The 22,958-nt window shown below is 43.5% G+C and overlaps 1 protein-coding gene across 1 annotated transcript in view; it reads left to right on the forward strand.

The window, feature by feature from the left end:
* Nucleotides 1-17,138, forward strand: part of CYB561D1 (cytochrome b561 family member D1) — a 30,793-nt gene extending 13,655 nt beyond the window's left edge. The window contains exon 3 of the mRNA XM_086923565.1: nt 9,503-17,138. Within this exon, the coding sequence (XP_086779691.1) occupies nt 9,503-10,006 (504 nt within the window). The 3' untranslated portion in view covers nt 10,007-17,138. The remainder of the gene's footprint in view (nt 1-9,502) is intronic.
* The last annotated feature ends 5,820 nt before the right edge of the window (nt 17,139-22,958 follow it).

The following is a 22,958-nucleotide window of genomic DNA, read 5'->3' on the forward strand; positions in this document are numbered from 1 at the left end:
TGCACTTGACTTTAGCATAACATTACTGAATGCATATGACAATCCATCTTGCTTGGTCCGCTTTAAATATAGGGTTGACAAGATGCAGCTGTGTTGCAAAAGCAACACAAATTGTGAGTTTTTTAGGTTGAGCTGGTGTTAGCAGCGTGAAGCGCTGCTGTCTCCAGCGAGCTCTATTGTTAATGACTTGCTCTGGAAGTGGGACAGGAGATGGACACGCGCGGACAGCGTGGCCCCTTACTGTTCAGACGATGGCAGCCTCATCTGTGGAATACCCAGAGGCTTGTCTCTCAGCCCGACCATCTTCAACACATACATGATCCATCTGGCCACGGTCATCTGCGCTCCTGACATCAACTTCCTTTATTATGCCTATGACATGCATCTCCTACTCTCCCTCTCAGATAAGACTCCCAACACATGGAACAAGCTCACTGCCTGCTTGATTGAAGTCGCCAAATGGAGGAAGTCCAAACGTCTCAAACTGAACACTGACAAGACAGAGAGATGTTGTGATCTTCAGTAAGAAATCCTTGCCATGGGTCTCCACCTGGTGGTCGGCAAAACTAGGACCCACTTCCATCCCAAGCCAGGAACCTCAGGATCATCATAGACAGCAAGCAGGATATGATCACTCAAGTCAGTGCAATCACAGCATCCTGTTTCCACATCCTGAAGATGCAGGGAAAATGTTCATATGGCTCCCTAGCAACACCTGCAAGACCGTCACACATACCCTTGTCACCAGCTAGCTAGATTAAGGCAACACCCTCTGAGCCGCAGCCAGCAACTGATCAGAAGGCTGTCAACCTTCCAGAAGTTGTCAGCCAGACATTCTCTCACTCGCATCACGCTGGTCCTCAAGGAGCTTCCCTGGCTCCCAGTATCCAAACGTGCAAAGCTCCATACTTCTCTCCCACACCTCTAAAGAGCTACTCAACATCGGCCCGCCTACCTGAACAGTCACATCTCCTTTCACAACCCTTCCAGGGACCTCCGCTTGGTTGGACTCCTTGGTGAGGCTGTCACCTGCTTAGCTCAGGGTAACCTCCCGGGGGATAGTGTGCTATTACAAATACAAATACTATAACACAAGCAAACCCAGTTATGTTGAAATAGATACAACACTGATGTGAATATTTCAAAGTCCAGGGCTGAATAAACATGTTTTTCATTTGAGCACCTGTGCACATGTGATTAAAGGAAACACTCTACACTTGTGCATAAAGGTTAATTATTGAACAAACGTTTTCTCATCAAGCATCCTATGGAGGGGTGGGCGTGAAGGCTTAAACAAACCTATTCAATATGCAAAATCATTAAAAAGTTTGATTTCAAATGAGCATGACTATAAACTTGGTAAACATTAAGATTTCTTTCCTGGTAGACAACCAGACTCTCCTTAAATTTGTGTTTTATAAGCCTACAATAATTAGGAACTTGTGATTTTATGGTAGAGGAAAATAAGCCCTTAGATTGCCACCATTTTATAATGCAGACATTGCATACTATCAGCAAACCGTACACTGCCCGCCACGCTGTGCTGCACGTAAGTGCACTTTGTATAGAGTATTGTGAATGTGCACACATAAGCTTTACCATTCATATCCTCCGTCATACTCCAATACCTCAGCAATGCATACACTTAAGCATAATATATAATATTGAAACATTCAGCCAACCTTGAGCTGTATCTTTCCTGAGCTCTACTGTGCTCACAGTGATCCAGGTTATGCCTATCTTTACAATACTTATTTAGTTGTCATGTACAGTACTTCTGGCAAACATAGCTAGCCAAGAATGATGAGAGAGGAGAGAAGGATTGACGAGGTCAGGCTATAATTGAAGATGCAAGAAAAGTAGGAAGGTGAGTGTAGGTTGTTTGGGCTGAAAAAGCTTGACTACAAATGGATAAGCTGACCGAACACATACCATTGGTCTGGGGTGGAAAGTGAAATACGTAGAGCGAGTTCAGTTGAACCTTGCAGGTGATTAGTTGGAAAAATGTATCTTTTACAGCCTTGTTACATGCCTGCATCTGTGAGCTGCAAGGCGGATGGACTTCTTTTCCTGCCCGCAGAAGTGATCCTTGGAACATAGACAAGCTAGGGAGCAGTTTCCCTTCACAGTAGCGTTCACCTGAGCTTGACGCAGTAGCTTTTGTTACAAGTATTGGAAAGGAACATGCAAGGAGCCTCCTGGGAGCCCTGCAAAACAGAAATGAACTCAACCTGTAAATGAGATCCCAGGGGCATTAGCACTACTTCTTACAAAATCGACTGCCCTATTAAGGAAAGGCAACACTGAGCTGCTGTGACTTACCATCAACTGATCCCCTTATTATAACATATCCACATCAAATGAATAGTATAATTGAAGTACTTTACAACATTTACAGCACACGTGTTGAAAATACTGATAAAAAGAATAAACACAAACGCTGCTTACAGTCCGTCTTAAGGGCCAGATGTACTAAGATTTCATTTGCAAAAAGCAGTTGCAAATTGAATTGCGCACTGACTTTTTGTGAATGAAATCTGATTTTTCAAACCAATCTAGCTAGTATGTATGTTTGGAAAATCACCATTTGGATTGGGTCGTAGGCCGACTTACCTCATGAATATTAATGAGGTATGTCACAAATTGCGACCTGCTCCGATTGAATGCCTTTAAAGGGGTGGTGGCCTGGTGGTGTCAGCAGAACACAGTGGCTGTGATCATATTTAAATTAAGTAATTTTTTTTCATGCAACCAGTTTTTAGGTCTCGCGCCTAGCGTTGCAGTGCACAGCATTGCTCACGCAGAGCGAGACCTCTTGAAAGGGCTTTAGAAAGCTAACCACACGCTCATGTGTGTGGTTTTGCTTTCGGCTGCTGTAATTGGCTTTCGAATGCTTTTTTAAAAATAAATACAGCACACAATTAGGGAAAGGCAGGACAATGTCCCGCCTTTGCTCCTCCCATTCCCACCGGTGGCCAGCACGTGCAGCAGTGCACGTTCGCCTCCTCCCCCCCACTACTCTGTGGTGCGCAAGCACACCTACTGTTTTTTTATTATTTTCATTTCGAGCGTGGTGCCCGCTTCAGGGACACCGCGCTCCGTTTTTTTTTGTTTTGTTATCACTTTCATTCCAAAAACGCATAAATAAATAAATATACAATGCACAGCCCACTCACCCTTTCTGGGCGCGTGGTGTGGTTTCCCCTCAGTCCCTTTTCACCCAAGATCCGGGTTATCAACAAGCGCCTAATCGGGGCTTTGGCTGAAAGAGATAACCGCGCGGAAAACCACCAGATACAAGGAATGTCTTTGAAGTTTGAACCAAGACTATATTTCATACACAATCTGGAGTTGCCAGAACAGGGAGTGTGCTCTTTTTACACCAACAGTTGCGTGGCTGGCTCTTGAGAGGTCCATGATAAATGTGTTGCTTGACGCACACAGGATGCACACGTGGGAATGTTTTTTTAGCACGCTCTAGTGTTCCCGGGTGAAGTCACCTCCCAGTGACAGATTTATAATGCACATGTTTATGGCTTCTGTGCCCTTCCTTCTGTGTATCACTTACCAGGGCTGGCGGCAGGCAGCCCTCTGATTAGTCGATCTGTCCGGATCAGTGTTTTGCCTGCTCTAGCTCCGGGCACTCTGATTGGCTGCCATGGCTTTGAAGCACTCTTCTACTGGATAAACATTCCCTCCTGTCTTCCTTCAAAGGCAGGTGTACTGCAAGCACTGAGAACTTCATGTCTGAAGTAGGGTGTTAGAAGGGACACACATTCACGAGGGTGTCATGCACTCTGAACTTGGGCAACCTGAAATGATACTACCGCAAGGTAGATGTGTTGACCGTTTCAGAAAACCATAGACTCTAGTTAACTCTGTGTAGCATCATCATATATACATTCACTTCAAGTAGGCACTGCACAAGTAGTGTATGTAAGTGATGCACACCTATGAAGTGCATTGTGCCAACAGTGCTTAATTTTTGGAATAGTAAGTGCCAGGGCCTTTCACAGGAGGCTAATGCAGCTTGCACGGCCCATTGACCCTGCCAGCGCTGCCAATGACACTATTCAGTACAAGTACTAACAAACCATCACACTCCTGTGACAAGCCAAATTATTCCAGGCTCCCAAAGCTATAAGCATAGCACAGGTGGCGGGTATCATTCATATTTAATGTACATTGAATTACTAAACACTGTTCTTGTGCTCATCTCAAAATTATATAGACAGTGCCACCGTGTGGTGAACTGTCATTAGTGTGGTGTTGAGAATTAAGTGCTGGCGTTGAGCACTGGAAACAATCTGCTCAAATTAAGCACCGGTACCCAGATACTGCAAGCATGGCTTACCTACGTACTGCAACATTATTGCACCCTTATTCTGCAAGTGTAACATACTTGCACATTGCCACCATTTTACCCACTGGCTATGCAACCATCACGTACCTATAGTGTAATCTCGAGTGTGCTCACAGACTGCAAGCATTGTGTACTCACAAACTGGAAGCAAAGCTTGCCTGCATATTGAAAACATGGTGCGTCTAGATCCCTCAAGTATAAAATATCACTCCCTGGAGTATGCCCACACAATGCCACCAGTCTTCCTGCATACTGAAAGTCTAGGCAACCATAGCACACCTTTAGTGTAATCTGATAGTAGCACCAGACTGCAGGCATTGTGCGCACACACACTGCAAGTATCAGATACACACTACCTTCATACCCATGTAATGGCACCAGTTTGTCTGCAGACGGTAAGCCAATGCAACCAACCATAGTATACTCGAAGCATAATCTGAGCCTATCCATAGACCGCAAGCATTGTATATCCATAGACCGCAAGCATGCCATTCCTGCATACTTCAAGCACAGCCTACCTGTTGGCTGCAAGTATAGCATACCCACATACTGCAAACTTAACGTACCCTCATACTGTACGCATAGCGTACCCACATACTGAAAACTTAGCATACCCACATACTGCAAGCATAGCATTTCCACATACTTCATTCAATCTTAGCATACCCACATACTGCAAGCTTAGTGTTCCCACATACTTCAAGCTTAGCGGACCTACATGCTGCAAGCATAGTGTACCCACATACTGCAATCTTAGCATTCCCACAGACTGCAAGCTTAGCGGACCCACATACTGCGGACCACTCCACCATATTCCAATTGTATCATTCAAAAGGACTGTGGCAATAAAGAGGAGGGTTTGGGGAACAGTCACCACCCACAATCTTTTTTTTTTTTAAGACTTCTTTTTATTTCAGTGCTCAGTTAACATTACATAAAGGACACATCACACAGTATATCATCAATCAGTAAGCCACAAGCGCGAACGATACCCAAGGGTCACGTTTGCGCTATATAAAACTTTCTAAATAAGAATAAAAATAAATATCACTTGACTGAATCATCGTAATAAAGTTATATTAATTTCTCCTTTCTGTATCTGATGTCCCTACTTACAGACCCCGGTATGCTTGCCGATCTCCCCATACCTTTTCCCATTTGAGTGAGCACCCTCTACTCATATATATTGTAAGTTCAGCTCGCCAGCTCCAATCCAGATCTGTTTTCTAGTCAGCCACTCTCGGCGGAGAGACCGCTCCCCAGCAGCTCGCTATATTACGCTTTACCACCATGGCGGCCAGTGCTAACCGTAACTTTTACCACACACAATCTCACTTGCCAATGGGAAATTGACAAAGGCAGCGTCTGTGAAACCCTGCCACCATCATTCATCATCTCCCCCAAAGTGACAGAGACTACATATCCGGGGAACTATACCACCAGCACCCCAATGCACATGCCTAAAGATAATGTTCAATAAACAACAGGCATGGCCCTGCAAGCTGCTTCCAAATGAGGCCACTTTATCCAGGACATTTTGGTTCGCTCCACTTTCTGATAGCTAAAACGGGAAGTCTCCTAGCACTAATCTCTTGACTGTCAGAGGCATTTGTTGTGCAAACAGTGCTGACACCACACTGAGACAGACAAGCAGACATACAGGTAGCACCTCCTACGTGCTAAGCATGCATACATTTACCCAAACAAACCTCGTGAGCAGCAACAGTAGGGCGCTGAGCCAGTGGCAATTACAAAACACAACAAGCATTTGCAATGCAATAGGTATCGCATTATTAAAGTTTGAGCTATTGAAATAGCTAAATAATGCAACACCAATAGCTCAAACTTTAATAATGCAAGACCCATTGCATTGCAAATGCTTGCTCTTACAGGAAATGGAGCTGCATTTAAGAAAAAAATATATATTTTTTTAAAAGTTCCTTTAAGAGTTGGCCCATTTTCACACAAACTTTTTTTCATTCACAAAGGAGAAGGGGTCCCAGGAGACTCTTTCCCCTTTACAAATTTGTTACCACCTGTTTTGAGGAGTCAGAAATCTGTCAATGATTTGCGACTGAAATTACGTTTGCAAACCATTGATATATAGCAATGAAAATTGGAATTTGAAAGGGACGGCCTTAACACACCCCTTCAACATTTCGATTCGTAATGTATTTAAAAACCCATTTTGCCTGTTACCGTTACCAAATCGCAAAATAGTTTTAGTACATTTGTTAAAGCCATTTTGTGGTTGCAACCCCTGTGGTTTGACGGGTCGTAGGCTTTACAATTGCTAAATGGCTTTGTACATCTGACCATAAGTTCTGTATTTTTGTGTATGTTCTTTTGCAATCTTTTTCCTAGTTTCTCACTCATATTAGTGGAAGGATGCTTGCAGATATTATGCAGTTGTATACACAGTTGTGGTTCTCTAAATGCAAGATCTAGGCTGTGAACAAATTGGAAGTATTTTTGTTTTTTGTTTTAGTTCTAGTTTTTTAATAGGTTACAGCCCTACAAACCAGCTGCTCCAGTGGTTACATTTGTGGCTTGTTTGTACAGGTTACTGGTAGCGTTTTCTATGTCACTAGAATGATCTTTTAAATGCTGGTTTGTATTCCTTGAACCATGTGTTCAGGACTAGAAACAGTGGGGTTTACACCTCTTTAAGTCCAGCCCTTGCATGTATCAGACCGTTGCTCAAATTGTCTGATAATGCAAAATCTTAGGGCCTTTTAAACCCTGAAAGGTCCTAGATTTGCTTTGCGATCGAACCCTTGTTTCATGGTATACACTGGTTAAGTAGTCCGAAGTTCAACACTAGAGCCAGGCAACTGCCATTAGTGTGCAAAGGATCTGGACAGGGATGCGTCAACTCGCTTCATTTCTCTGTGGCGTTGCAGTGTCAGTCCCTGAAACATTAGGTGTGGTCTTGAATGCAGCATTTGTTGGGGCCCCTGGAGTTCATCCTCTCTTGAGTTGGAGTCTTGGGGTCATATAGAAATAGGTCTCTGTACTTGTTTCTCTGGGGTACTGGAAGGTCCTCGCGTATCATCATCAAACTCGTAGCTCTAAATGCCTTTGGCCACGTCACTGGACAGGGATGCACTAGAGTCCAGTGACACATTTCTGTGTGGAGCTTACACCTTCTGTCCTGTTTCGTAGTTACTGTAGCACCAGAGTATATAGACAGAACGACATGGAGAGAAGCATAACAATTCCAAAAAGAGTCTAATAGCAGCTACGTGATCAGCCCCAAATGGAAAACTGCATTCTGACCCTTTGTGGAAATTTAGAATCTAAGGGCTTTTAAAAGCAAACGGAAATACAATCTGAGACTCTTTTAATTGTAGGGGTACAGCACCTTCTGAGATACCTGCACTCTTTCATGTGTGACTCCAGTAATAAAATTGTGAAGTTCTAGGGAATTTTTGTCTGCAAGACCTCGAAACTACCTATGCGTTACTGATAAGCATCTGATGTTGTTATTCTTTTGGATTGCATTAGGTAAGGCTGTGAATCTTCAAGTGCTTGAAAAATGGTGTTTGACATGTGAGCAATGATCTTTTGATATAGTCATCCATGGAGGCTGTTGAGAGGGACTCAGCCAGGTTTCATTTTTGGAATACCTACTGTAGAACACATTTTCTTATGATAACATTGGTTGGATCAGAACATAATGCCTTCAGTATATGCAAAACACCAGAAGATCGATAGGCCTTGTGCAGATGGAGACATGAGCTGTGTTAAATGCTGTTCATGGGCAGAAGATGTATCCAGTTTCTGGGTTTATCTTTTTGTGGGGACGTTTTTGAAAACTGCGTCGCAGCCATAGATAGTGGTATGTCAGAGTTCAAGCACTTAGCGTTTTAGAATATGGTCACAAATCAAGTCCTTGATAGCTGCTTTGTTAGCTTTGCTGTGCTGGTGCATCTCTGGTCTACTGATTTTCCGCATTTGCTTGTAAAGCACAGAAATCAATTTTCATATTCTTGATCTTCTTATACCTTCATGTGACACTATCCATGTTATAGGGTGCATTACACCGTATTGTGGAGCACCATAGTGCATTAACGGATGGCTAGCACTATAGACTGGGGAAGGAGTGAAAGATGTACTTGCTCCCAGTGTGTGTTTTGGAAAGTTTTTGTGCCATGTGTGAGTCACCAGAGCGGTGCTCTGTATGTTTGTGTGTGTCAATGTAAATGTAGCCGTGTTTACCTGCAATAATATGACTGTGGTGTAAGGTTGCGCAACTGTATATATACTTGTATGTTCATGCATGCATATATGTGTGTGCGTTCGTATGCATACACACATGCATACAGAACCTTGCATGTAGATTACCTGGAGATATTTATGCACGGAGGTTGAGAACAGTTTGTGATGTGCGGCCCTAATGTTAAAGCCTGCGACTAGAATGGTTTGTAATCGGTATGTGCTGCACGTGCACACATGTAACAGGAGTTTAAATTGCACATTTTAGAGAAGGCTACACTTCCGACTCTCAACAAATGGCCGGTCATATACATCACATCTAGCACAGAATGGTGCCAGATGTCTGGAACTTTCATTTACGTTGTAACTAAGTTCAAGATTTACATTGTGCGACCTTGTCAGACGTTCAGCTTCAGTCGCTAACCCTGGGTCAGTGCTCCCTTCCCTGAACTTCTCCGTCCTTTCAAAGATAGTCTACTTTTCCCTGTACCCTTCTCCTGAATCCATCCAGCCCTGGCTGGGAAAGAGTATCCCTGCCCCAGTCGTTGGAGCTCCCCAGCCCTAGAACTGGCTGGCTCTGTTCCGTGTGGTAGTCCCATGAACCTCAGGGGGTGTCCTACTTTGAGGAGGCTTGCCATGAGGCAGCAATTGTGTTCTGTCTGTGCTATCCTCGTGCCCGTCCACTCCTTCAGGTCCGGTAGCCCTGTGCCCTATCGGTGGCAGGCTCTCGCGAGCGCACAGCCCAAGGAGTTACACGTTCTGTATCTTTGGAGCAATCTTAATGTTTCCATTCCTGTGGGTGAGTGGCTCTGGATCCCTTGGGCTTTTACAGTCTTGAAGGTGGTCGGCTGTGTCTCTCTCTGGCGTGCCGATTCCAGTGCTCATGTCTTAACTAATGTGTTCTCTGCTCTCTATTTTCAGTACCATCTTACTTTGACCGAGGCCATTCTTCTCTTCTCTCCGGATAATTCGCCATTTTGTTTCTGCTCCCGGAAGGCGAAGGTGCGCCTGCACTGGCTCGCGCAGGGCACGGTGATCGCGTGTGCTGCGGCAGGCCTGTTCTTCATTGTGTCCAGCAAGAATCGGAGCGAGTTGCCTCACTTCACCTCCTGGCACAGTGTCCTGGGGATGGGCACGATTGTAGCCACGTGCGGCCAGGCCCTGGGAGGATTGCTTCTCCTCTTCCCTGAACTGATCAAGATCTCATCAGTCTCACGGCTGAAGCTTTACCACATCACATGCGGACTCCTCGTCTACCTGCTGGCCACATGCACGCTCCTGCTGGGCATCTCTTCGGACTGGTTCCAGGCGCAAATTAAAGGCGTGGCCTGGTACATATGCATAGCACTGCCGTTCTACCCTGCCCTCATAATCATGAATCAGGTTCTGAACGTTTACCTGCCCAAGAAGAAGGTGCAGATTTGACTTTAAGGCTGATTCCTTCTCTCTGCTGGTTGGTTCTTTCTCACCTCTGACTCTCTAGCTCCACATTCTTATTTTCTCTCTCACACCTCTCCACTTTTCTGTCTATGCTTCTATGTCCATCTATTTCTTTTCCCTTCTCTAATCCATTTTCTCTTTCCCACTTACCTCTTATATTTCCTTCTTTTCTTTTATCCAATTTTCGCTCGACCCTTTTTCTTTGTCTCACCTTCTCCCACCTGTCACCTTTTTCTCAGTCACCCTTCTCTCTCTGCCCCTTTTTCCTTACCTCACAATTTATAAAGCCTAATCCTTATTCCCCTTTACCTTTCTCCATCTGCTTCCCTCCTTTTTTTTCCTTTCACTCTTTTATGCCACATTGTTTCTCCTCGTTACTTTCTCTCCCTATCAGGTTCTGTCCTTACCCCTTCTTCCTCTTTCTCATTGTCTTTTGCCTTCTCTCCACCTCTTCCATCTAGCGATCATCTGATTTATTTGTTGTGTTTAACTATCACATCTGATTTTTGATCCTTAATGTCTGATTGACACAACATCTGACAGTTTGCCGTGCAATATCAGCCCTTCAGAGTTTGTTTATGCTGCTTCGTGGTCGAGTGACTGTGTTAGTATTTTGAACCCTCACATGCAAATGGCCCCAATTCCCTCATTTTGGCAGTGTCTGACACTTGCTCAGATGGTTGTGGATGTGACACCTCGCCCCCAGCCCTTCGCAGTCTGTGAAACGTGTGTTTGTGTTTATCCCACACATTTCGTCATATATGGGCTTCCTCACAGTTTGTTGTGTGATCCAATCAAAAGCTGTGTGTGTGTGTTTAAACTCTAGTGTACAGGTGATATTTTGATACTGTTGCCCTTTGTGTGCTGTCAGAATGAGTCTCCTATAATCAGTGCATCGCTCCTGTAACTCTGTGAACAGTGCACAGAGTATAATAAGCTGATGAGCTACAGGGATACTTGAGAAGCCTGGTTCATCTGAGGATATTTTTTCATTATGGATAGAGAAAAGTTTTGCATCCTCTGAGAAATCTGCACTACAGAGCTTTGCTTCTCGAGGTATCAAGGTTGCACTACTAGGCTCTGCTTCTCGAGGTATCAGAGCTGCACTACTTAGCTCTATGCTTCTCGAGGTTGTAGGGCTGTACTGGTTGGGTTCTGTGCATTTCGAGGTATAAGGGCTGGACTACTGGGCACGGTGCTCCTCAAGATAGCAGAGCCATGCTGCTGGGATCTGCTGCTCGAGCTCACAGAGCAATGCTACTACTGCGACGCGCCTGTATGCTCCTCAAGGTAGCAGAGCTGCACACTGTGCTCTGTGCTCCTTCAGCTAGTCAAGCTACACTACTGTGCTCCTCGAGGCAGCAGAGCTGTACTACTGGGGGTTGATCCTCTGACTAGCAGAATTACACTCTGGGCACCGTGCTTTTAGGCCTAGTTAAGTGCACTATTGGACTCATCACCTCCGGGTAGCAGGGGGACACCACTTGGAACTGCTCACCAACCTAGCTGAGCAACACCAAAGGGATTTGTGCTTCTCAGGCAAGCAGAGCTGCACCACTGAGCCCAGTACTCCCACATGCGAATCTAAGGCTAGTCTTGGAGTTACATTGTCAGCTGTGATCTACATTTAATCTGTAGTCACATACTGATGGAGGTCAGTACAGAAAGACTTCATGAGCTCAGAAGTGTTTGAGGGGTGCACACTTCATAAAAGCAAGAAGTAAGGACACATTCTGCCTGGATGACATGGGCATTGCGGAGCTCCTGGGCCCAGGTGTGGACTTCACCCTACTGTCACTCATTTATATGGATTATTACAAGATCACCAGGTGGATTCCCACATCTTGGACCTCTTTGGTGTCAATGAGATTGACCAAGATCCATAGAAGGATAAAATCCACATGGAGGAAATTGACACGTTTCTCTTTTATCGTTGATAAAGTGACTAGAAACACCTGCATTTTACCTGGGATATTCCAAGTAAAATATGTTCTACCTCTTGATAGGGCTTGTTGAGCTATATGTTATGTTATGTTCTGTTAGGGTGTTTTATATAGTGCGACTGCTGACCCAGCAAAAGGGCCTCCCGGCGCTGAAGGAAAGACCGACAGATTGCAGAGTGACACCAGTTAGTTAGTGTGGAAGAGCAGAGTCTTGATGGCCATCCTAAATTCCAGTTAGTTGTCTAAGCCACGAATCTGCACAGGTAGTGTGTTCCAGAGTGCGGCAGCTCTATAGCGAAAAGAGCGACCACTAGCCCGTACTCTGCGGATCCGGGGGACCACTACCAAATGTTGACCCTCTGACCGGAGGGAACGTGCAGGAACATACGATGAGAGGAGATTAGCTAAAATAGGCGGGGTGGCCAATTTCAAGGTCTTGAAAGAGATACACAGAGCCTTGAATTCAATGTGCCTGGCCACCGGAAGCCAATGGAGGCGGCGAATGGCACTGGACACAGAGCAGAACTTGCGCAGACCTAGAAGTGTTCTGACTGCAGCATTTTGTGCCCTTTGCAGCCTCTGAACCTCTGCTTTATTGGCTCCCAAATAGAGGGAGCATGAGTAATCCAGTCTGGACAGGACCATAGCTTTAATAATAACCTGACGTATAGCGCATTAAAAGAGGCGCATCAGCGGCCTAAGCCCCCGTAAAAGTCCAAAACATGTACCTGCTATTTTTTTGGTTTGGACTTGATAGTTTAAAGATGAGTCCAACCAAACACCCAGGTTATTAACCAATTGCTTGGGGGGAGGGGGCGTGCCCAGGCTAGCTGGCCACCAGAGGTCACTCCACAGACCAGGGTCTCTGCCGACTACCAAAACCTCCGACTTGTTGGAATTAAGTCGGAGGCAGTTAGCAGTCATCCACTCGACCACTGCCGCAAGATCGCCCTGAAACTTAAGGGCGTCTTGCTCGGTGTTATTAGAGAGTGCCACCACTAACTGAGTGTCATCAGCATATGAGACCATGGTCAGGCCCCTACTCAAGGCTACAGCAGCCAAAGGTAGAACATAAATATTATAAAGAAGTTATGCTGTTTTTAGTGTATTCCCTTTCTTATATCAGCTAGTCATAAATCCTTTATTCAGAGACATAAAGCATGCTTAAAAGTCCATCATCATAATACACAATAAAACAGATGTAAATGTTAAAAATGAAACATCATTGCAACCACTTCATCCTATAAAAATGATCAACGTGCTTAGGGAGCGGAGAGCAGATGTAAAAAATGACCCTGCATAGAAATAGCATTCATACTTCGCCGACTGTCGAAGGTAATACAAAGCTAGTCTACAATGTTGTATATTACACTTCTTGATATATACAATTAAAAATGATCTAGTAAATTTCAAATAAAACCTACAGAAAAAGAAAGTGTAGCAGGGACTGGGTGGGCATGCCATCTCAGGGGCAAGGACAAGCCTTAGCCACTTGAGAGTGACCCATCAGAAAACATAAATCCCCAGCAGTGCCAGGTCCAAACAAAACAAAAACTTTCTCTGCCACCTACCATGTGTAATTTTCAAATAGTCCTCCAAGACATGGACTGGCCTCAAACACAAATTGACTGAGCCCAAGGATTTATTACCATCACTAGATAACCTGAAAGCTTGTGCGCAGATTTGCAGCTGGTCTCAATATCTTTTTCTCCAAGAACTAGGATCATCAAATAATTGCAGTTTGCTCAGGCCATAAAGAGTTTCTGTGCAAGCCAAGAGATGCTGATACCTTATTGCAAGCTAAGTAATCTCTAATAATAAGTTGGTTCAGTGCTGCTTCCTCAATCCGACATTTGGAAATCTACAGAAAAATAGGCCTAATAACTGTCTATATCTATATAACTGTGTTCAAGCTCCCTATGACATATATAATGAAAGAGGCCGGAGGGATCATAAAATCTATCTTCAGAAGCAAATCTGTTCTGTAGAAGTTGAAATAGAGAAACACAGACAATACTCACGTTTCATAAGCAACATTTCTATGTGAGGCACAGACACATGAGCTGTGCAGCAGCATGTCCAATTTGCGGAACTTTGATCAGTTCTTCTATACACTGAAACAACAAAAGGCCTGTTAATACATACCCAATCATGAAACAGAAATGAATATTTCCCTAACATTATGAACAAATGCATTGGCTCTTGCTGCCCACAGGAGGCAAGAACTATACAAGCCTTAAGAATGCAACATTGGAATGACATCTCGTGATACATGTGTGCTACAAGATGTCAATGGGTAAGGTGTCTACACATCCTGATTGCTGGGATCATCAAATGCGTCAATACACAGGCTTACACAATACATGTGCAATAAACGTTCGATTTGGCCTTTGCTATATGTAGACATAGATTGACACAATTGTTGCTCAGAAATTATCGCAACAACTTGCTACGGAAATTGTACACCTTGTGACATGTCATTGTGTAAGCTAAAAGGGCCTGGACATGCTACTTGTTCTGCATGTTCTAAAGCCTAGGCCTAATCATTACTGAATGTCACAAAATGTCACCTATCTTCTGTGATTATCAATAAGCCTGGCTATTGCTGGGTGAGGGAAGCAATGCATGTCCCCTGAGGTATATTTGAGCAAGACTTTTGTTACAAGATGTTCAGCAGGGGAAATTAGTTTATCTGAGGTCGCTATATCAGGCACCCAGGACCCAGAGGAATCAAAAATGATCCCCCAGCTAATGGACGCCGTTAATGCTTTCTAAGCACCTATTGCCCACTGTCATCGAACAAACATTGATTCTTTTAGGGCCACATGCCATGATGTAAAATGTTGTTACATTTGTGCAGGGTTCTAGGTCGGCCATTAACTTAGTGAAAACAGTCAATACCAAAACTGCATCATCTATGTAAAGTAAGGTTGGCACTGGTGCTCCATCAATCCTAGGGGTATCTAAACAGGCTTCACAGGTGGGGGCTTAACTTGTTAATACATAATATAAATAACAGGGGTGCTAACACACAACGCCGCGCACGCCTCTGGAAGTTTTAAATTCTCTAGTTAATTCTCCATTTTCCCTGTACCTGATTTTGGCGCTGAACTAATTGTCTCCCTCCATGATAGAGTAATGCAGAGGACCAGATTTAGTAAGCACCTACCTACTATTAGGGTCTTAAGTTGGAATGTAGCGGGCCTTTGTACTAAAATGTCCTTGCCAGAGTGGCAAACGTTGATAGATTATGATATAATTTTTTATTAAAAGAAACCTGTGTCTCTGATATTGTGACTTACAGCAATTATAATGTTTTTGCCAGCCAGCCATACTTCTAGGCAGGGACGTGCCTCCGGAGGGTTTATCAATTTGGATTAAATTGCAACTTAAAGCCCGTTATTATATCATGTACGTATATAGGCAATGTATGAAGTAGATCACATTTATGGAGAGGTGAGTCTATTTGGGACGACCATGGTCCTCTTTTGCCTTTGATGTATTCTTCCAGTGCCTTACTACATTTCCTTTTAGTCCCCCCTGATTGATTGTCTTCCATTCCCCCCACTCTATCCTCTCAACTTTTGGTGAGATAAATTAGCACTATGACAAATTCAGTGCTGAAAGCTGTCATGGCATTACGAAACACCATTATGGCAAGCTCACAGTACAGTCCCAGAGTAAAATTATGTAAGTGTGAACACCACAAAAGCTGGGTATGTATATTTGACGTTAAATCATGTTGCGCAAGTTACTTCAATATGAAGATTGTGGGAGGCTCAAACTGTATAGGAACAGCTTCCCAGTGAATGTTTGAGTATACTGCAGAGAAGATGCCATACAGCTGGTCAGGAGTCTTACCAACAGCTACGGTTGAACATAAGACATACAGTATGGAACTTCACCAACCCCTTCCCACACTAATATTGCCATCAACTGGTAACTTTATTCATCTTCACACATTTGTACAACACACAGTGTTCACCTTTCAAAAGTTTAACGCTGGCCAAAAGTCTTCGTTCGCTCATATTACTATTTTGCTTACAAAAGTTCCCATAGTAACTTAAGCTGTCGTTCACCTCTGTGCTGTATAATGGGTTAATTCGTGCTAGTCAGCAAACAACCCTGGACTGATCCTCTGAGCACCACTCCCTCTGCTGAGCAAAGGTAACTCTGCCTCCCCTAGGCTCACTGCATAGGCTGCCCTTTTGTGGTAAGCATGTCCATGCCCTTTCCTCACTGTCTACAGGAAATACCCTGCTGGCGGTTGTGAGAGGGTGCAACATGTTTCATGCTTGAAGATGCCCCCTCCTGGGACACTCTGAAGCACCAAACGGTCAAAGGTTTTTTTTAAGTCTTTCCTCATATTAGAAAACCTGGATTTACTTCCCATATACCAAAATGTTCTGATTCTGTCAGAATACGCAGGTGTAACAGAAAATACACCAAGCCCTAGTTTCTGGTATTGCCTTTCTTTTCCAGCTCCTCCAGTAATAGTAACTGACCCAATTGTCTGTTTAACTTGAAATGTAATATCTTATGTGAACGTTTTAGTTAAACTAGTAAATCGTAGAATTCTACACTGAATCCCTTTGCAGTCTATAATGCAGGTCAGTCTGTAATGCAGGTATCTGCAGTAAAATTATCACTAAAAAGTCTGGGGAGAAAGCGGCCTAACTCTTTCCGTAAAGAAGGCTAACCTAACCATCTCAAACTTCCCATTTCCACTTCCACCTCTATTGTGCAAAGACCAGAAGCGGGCTGATGATTCTCTAATCATTCAGCCTTTGTCTAAAGATAATCTTGTGATACTCCAAATATAAGTAGGCACGGAAAACTGTACTCTCTGCCTAGAAAATGAAACCGGGTAGAAAAATGTGGATACGGTCCTAACCATAAGATTGCTAATTTGGTCTGCCCCCGTGGTAATTAACCTTAAAGTAAAAAATGTACTGTTACGTTGAATTTCACTTGGTGTAATGCCTTATGTATATTGCGTTGTGCTGACATGCATTGTTACTTATCTGTTATTTATTTATCTCATATTTTTCTACAAGCTTTGTTGTGGTTTCTGGATTTCAGAATCTCCACAGTGTAGGTGTCTTTCTGTTGCAGGAGGTATTGCACTGTGTATGGACTGCTCCTTTCTACATTAAACTTCTTTTATTTTATGACTTTGATGTGCTGGTAATACTTTGTATTTACCTACTTTTGTGTTGATTATAGTGCATTACACCCTGAAGTATCAAATTACATGACCGACTCGGATAGGCAGCGTATCGTATGGCTATTTATTGGATTTTGGAGGCACATTCAAATTTGTAATCAAAAAGAGGGAGTATGAAGTTTAACAGTGGGTACACTCCACTTCTCAACTAATCATTCCACATCATCAAGGAGAGTTACCTCACTTCATCCTTTTGTAGTTCCTCATTATTGCCTACCAAAGGAGGTTCCTATCGGTTTTTAAAAGGAGACTCTCCCACCACGGGTTACCAGGGCCATGCATGGTCATTGAGCACTCCTACAGACAGTCTGTATCTGGGTAGGCTCGACCTTGATAATCAAGACAGCTCTTAGTGTGCTGTTGTGAAAGGGTCTGAATATAAAATTGTGTAAAGGTATCCGTAAGTGTTTTACAGGGGCCCTTTGGCAAAGTTATAAAACAGGGGGAATGTTATGAAGCATGACATATACTCCAACATCACTGGCTCTACAAGTTTCAGGCCCATAATTTTGGCTTACTGCTCAAGCACATTTCTCCAGGCCTGAGTTTAAAATCCTTCAGCTGATCCCAGTCTGGGTCGCTATATTTAAGACTGCTGTATAGTCTGAGCTGGCTTCATTTCACTCATTCAGCTACACTTGTTGGAGCATGCCATTCATACAAACTGTACTGCGTTGCGTATCTGTAGGTCAGTGGAAAAACATCACTAAACAAGTCTGTTACGGCATGTGTCCCAAATAGTGACAACATTTGGTGGGAACTGCGCACACATCCTTTTGGTATGAGCACCCAAGTGTACATGCAGTTCTTTTCCCTTTTTATCAGACTGTATTGCTATTATCTAAAGGCTATTGTGAAGCTTTGTAACTTAACATGATTTTGAATCCCTGTTGGATTCGTCATGTATACACTCTCTCCAAAACACCCAATACATGCTCATTCTCTAATTTTATCCGGTCATATTTGTAGAAACTGCATTATGGAGCCTTGTGACTAAACAAGTTGGAGGCGCTAGGCATTGTGGACCTGGCCCTGAGGTGGATGTCCTCTTTTTTGAAAGATCGTACTTTCCAGGTCTCATCAGCTAATAACACATTCAAGACCATCTCACTGTCCTCTGGAATTCCACAGGGCTTCATTTTGAGTCCCCTGCTTTGTAACATTTACCTACACCCTCTGATGGACGTGATTGAGGAGCCCAGTCTCACCTTGTTCTCCTATGCAGATGATTCCCAGATTATTTTCTCACTATCGAATGCTTAGAATCTAGATCCTTCCCCACTCAGGCAATTTCCCCCGCAGGATGAACAAAAATGCTTAAAAACTTAATGGCAATAAAACAGAAGTCATGGTTCTGGGGAATAATCCTGAACTCTGGGGAGTTAACCACTGGCCGGTCTCTTTGGGACACTTACCCACGCCGGTTAATAAAGTTAAGATCCATGGCTTCATTATTGATAAGAACCTTTCACTCAAGCTGCAGGCCTTCAAACTCACAGCCTCTTGTTTTTCCATTCTCAAATGGCTCAAGAAAATCCTCTGGCCGATTCCTTTAAACACCCAAAGAACCGTTTTGCCGGCTTTGGTAACGTCCAGATTGGATTACAAGAATGCATTGTATCTGGGTGCCGATAAATCAGTGATCCATCGCTTGCATATCATTCAGAACACGGCCACCTGCCTCCTATTTTGGCTGCCTAGATATGCTTCTGTCTCTTCTTTGCTCCACAAACTACACTGGCACACTGGCTTAAGGTCTACAAGCGCATTAAATTCAAGCCCTTATGCTATATATTTAGAGCTAGGCACAGCCTTGCCCCTTGTACATCCAAAGTCTTTTGTCACCTTATGTGCCCACCCGATCGTTGAGATCAGCCAACCTCACCCTGTGTACCATGCCACAGGTTTTTCTTGGCCTGCATGAAGGTCCGCTCCTTTTCGTACTTAGACCCAAAACTATGGAACTTCCTTCCTATAGCTCTCAGTAACAGCCACTCTATACTTAGGTTCCGCAAGAACTTGAGGACTCTGCTCTTCAACTGCCCTGATTGAGCTTCATGGTTTCTGCTTTCGGATTTAGACAACCTTGCTTGTTGTCTCCTCCTGTGCCGGGAGACCCTTTTGGGTAGCTGCGCGCTTTACAAGTCTCTAAAATAAATAAATAAACAATACTGTCTATCCATGCTGATTTCATCATCCATTCTGTCTCATCAAGCTATCGAATACATGCTTATGACATTGGGCATTAGAGGGGGAAGAGCTTGTAGTTACGCTCTAAATCAAAATGAAGTAGATGAGTAAGAAACAGCTATGCCTTCATATGGGCAAATAAGGTAAAAAATGCTCCCTTTGCCCCCGAGGACCTACGTCTTCAAAGGTACGCACCCTCAAAGAATCTAATTGGCTCTTGTATGCTCTCATCTTGTCAGCAAGATGCTATTTCTGTGCTATCCGTGTGACGTGGTATGCATCTGTAGAAGATGTGTCACATGAAAACAGTGGATCACGCTTGACGATATGGCGAGTATTCAACATCATTTTATAGAAAATGGCCCGATAGTGGAAACAGTTGTGTTTCTGCTGCTGCATTATACTTGATAATTATATGGTCTCTTAACAAATAATCTCTTCTTATACATATTTTGATAAAGAAAAGGATGAATGGAAATTGTAAAAAATGCACATTGTTCTGTGCTTACTTATGAAAAGCCTAATTAGATGCATTAGAATAATGGTGATTACTGCAAGCACATCACGGCTTCAGAGAAATACCGGTACTTGTTCTTCTAGAAAGTTAATACCTTCAATATTAGAAAATCATGGTCCCTGCATTAATACAGTTTGATACGGCATACTGCAATGAGTGCTGCTAAACGAGAAAAATGAAGCGATTTCAGAGTTTGCAACAATCTCAAATATTGCTACTCGGATTGGGAATAAGTTTAGGGATTTTAAACTCTATCCTGAAGAAAGCCATTTTACCAGTAAGGCAAAATTATAAGACTGAAACATATAGACTCGGTGATCTCTGACTTATGATGCAAACTTCATACAATTACTTCCTATGTTTTAACCTTGCCCAAGGTAACTTGAAATATACTTTAAAAACTTGGGGATACCTTTACGAAATTTTATATTCACATCCCTCTACGATATACACTCCCTTGAGTGTCAGGGATGAGTCCACCCGGCTACAGACTATACCTGGGCGAGAGCTTGATGATGAAGCCACTGGTAACCCTACGGAATAAGATTCCTTTAAAAACCAATAAAAATCCTCTCTAGTAAGCGGGAGCGAAGAACCAAAAAAGGCTGAAGTGTTGCAGTGAGGGCACGCTCCTTGATGATGTAAATCACGTACATGTATGTTGGTGGCTATGGTCATATCAGTATGGATGGTCGTCTATTGGTAGTTGTGCATACATGCTGTGGTTATCTGCGGTCGTGCATGATTTTGGGTGGCTGACTGATTGTGGGTGCATTGTCATATGTTTGGTGGAATCTGGTTTGACGGACGATGTTGTAATTGTGTGACAATATATGAGATAGTAAGTGTGTTGGCGTTTGGTCTTCTTAATGATTTTGTATATTGTGTAGTGTGCTAGTTTTTCCTTTAAGGGGTATATGATGCACCCTAAAGCTGAAGGAGGAAGTTAAGGATGATTTAATATTGGGAGACACATATTGGAGTTTAAATTTCGAATTTGTGAACTGTTGGTGCTGGATGTATGCACATGTGATGGAAGTATATGAATGTGGCTGTGTGGTTTTCTCTGGTGGGGGGTGGGCATAAACTGTGGGCAATGCTGACATAAGGGTGTGTGTGTCTGCGGTGATTGTGGTTGGTGTGGATTTTTGCTAGTAGGCATATGGAAGTATATTAGTGGGTGTGGTTTTATAAAGATTTTTTTGTTGTGTAATGGGTGTTTGTAGGTGTATATTAACAGACATGCATTGGTTCATGTTCAGTCACATAATTGTTAGGTAGGTGGTCGTATGATGGTGAGTGTGTTGCCATATGATGGGGTGACAATTAGGTGAGTGTGTTGTCATTGTGTTGTGGGTTTGTTTGGGTATGATATTGGTTGTATGATGGTGTGTTACCCATGCTGGTGTGTGTACATATGAGTTTGTATGTTGGAATATGATGGTGAGCATGTATAATGTGTTGTGTGGACATTTTTCATGTTACTTTTCTTGTGTGGACATGCAAAGGTGGGTGCGTTGGCGTTTTGAGGGTGTGTATTGTTATATTTGCATGTGATATTGTAGACCAGTGATGGTGGCTGTGTTGACATATGGTATTGGTTGTGTGAAGGTTTCGATGTTGGGTATGTCGAGGTATAGTGGTGAGTTCGTTGACACACACAAATACATCCTTATGGTGATGGTGGCAGTGTTGGCATATGATGTTGGTTTTGTGGGTGTACAGGGATGGGTATATTTTTTCATCATTGTGGTTGTGGGGATGTATGAGATGGGTGCATGTGAGGTTGGGTGTTTTGGCGTAGGATGGTGGATATCCAGATGTGCAATGCATTTCGTGTGGACACATGATGGTGCCACACTCATTGAAGCATACTATTCATACAAACAGTACTGATAGTGACAATGCACTCTGATAAGGAGGGAAATCAATTGTATGTACATGTGTGTGCTCACACCAAAAGGATAGGTGTGTAATACCCACTGAGTCCTATCACTACTTGGAACATATGTCTTAACACCCTTGTCTGAAGATGTTTCATCTCTGACCCACAGATACGCGGCTGAGAAAAAATCTCAGTATAGTTTGTATGAATAACATGCTGCAATGAGTGTCGCAATGAGTTACATGAGGCGAGCTCAGAGTACGCGGCAATCTTAAATATAGCCACCAAGGTTAGGGATCAGCCTAGGGTTCTTAAACTCGGTTTTGAAGAAAGCTGTTCTATCAGTAAGTCAAAATGGAATGGCTAAAACATGTAGAACAGTAATGTTTGAGCACATTGCATCCTACATAACATTATTGCCTCTTACTTAACATTGCCAACGGTCCCCTGAAATAATATTTAGAGACGTAGGGATACCTTTAGCTAATTGTATATTGAGATCCCTTTCTGAGTGTTTCGCGGCAGTAACTGTACGCGCACAAACACCACCTGCTGCACCTCTGTTTGCCCTCTCCCTCCATTGCATCCCCTCGTTCTCACCCCTGCCCTTCTGTATGACCAGTGTCGAACTGGCCCGTAGGCAATCTGGCCGTGCAAGAAGGACTAGTTTGGCTAGTCAGTGTATGGGTAGTTTTCGAGTGTTAGAGGGCCTGTTGTATGATGCAATGGGCTTCTTTGTACCACAAACATTGCCTTCAGCAAGTATAAATGAGTGTAGCAAGCAAAATTAATGCAACTTCCCATACTTTGAAAAACACCGACACCCCATGTCTTTGCTAGTTGACAACTGCCCAATATGCAAATATGTGCCACCCTTTAAGCAATCTGATACCCTAATTAGGACCACTTTAATTTTGGAGTCCAGGTCTATTTTCACCCCCAGTTCAACCCCTTGTGTGCTCCTATTCCCCCTCAGCTCCCGTGCCCAACCCCGCCAGTAGTCCTTGGCGTACCCTGCATATGCTTTCTCTGCTCCGTTCCTATGCAGCCACTTTGTGCGCAGCTGCCCCGCTGTAATCCCTGTGTGCTGCTCTAGTGCCTTGTCTCTGCAGTTCCTCTATGTGCTGCATCATCTTTGCAGCTCCTGTATGTGCACCTGGCTTACTGTTTGTGTT

The sequence above is a fragment of the Lissotriton vulgaris genome, chromosome 5 (genome assembly GCF_964263255.1).
Source record: "Lissotriton vulgaris chromosome 5, aLisVul1.2, whole genome shotgun sequence".
Taxonomy (NCBI): Eukaryota; Metazoa; Chordata; class Amphibia; order Caudata; family Salamandridae; genus Lissotriton; species Lissotriton vulgaris.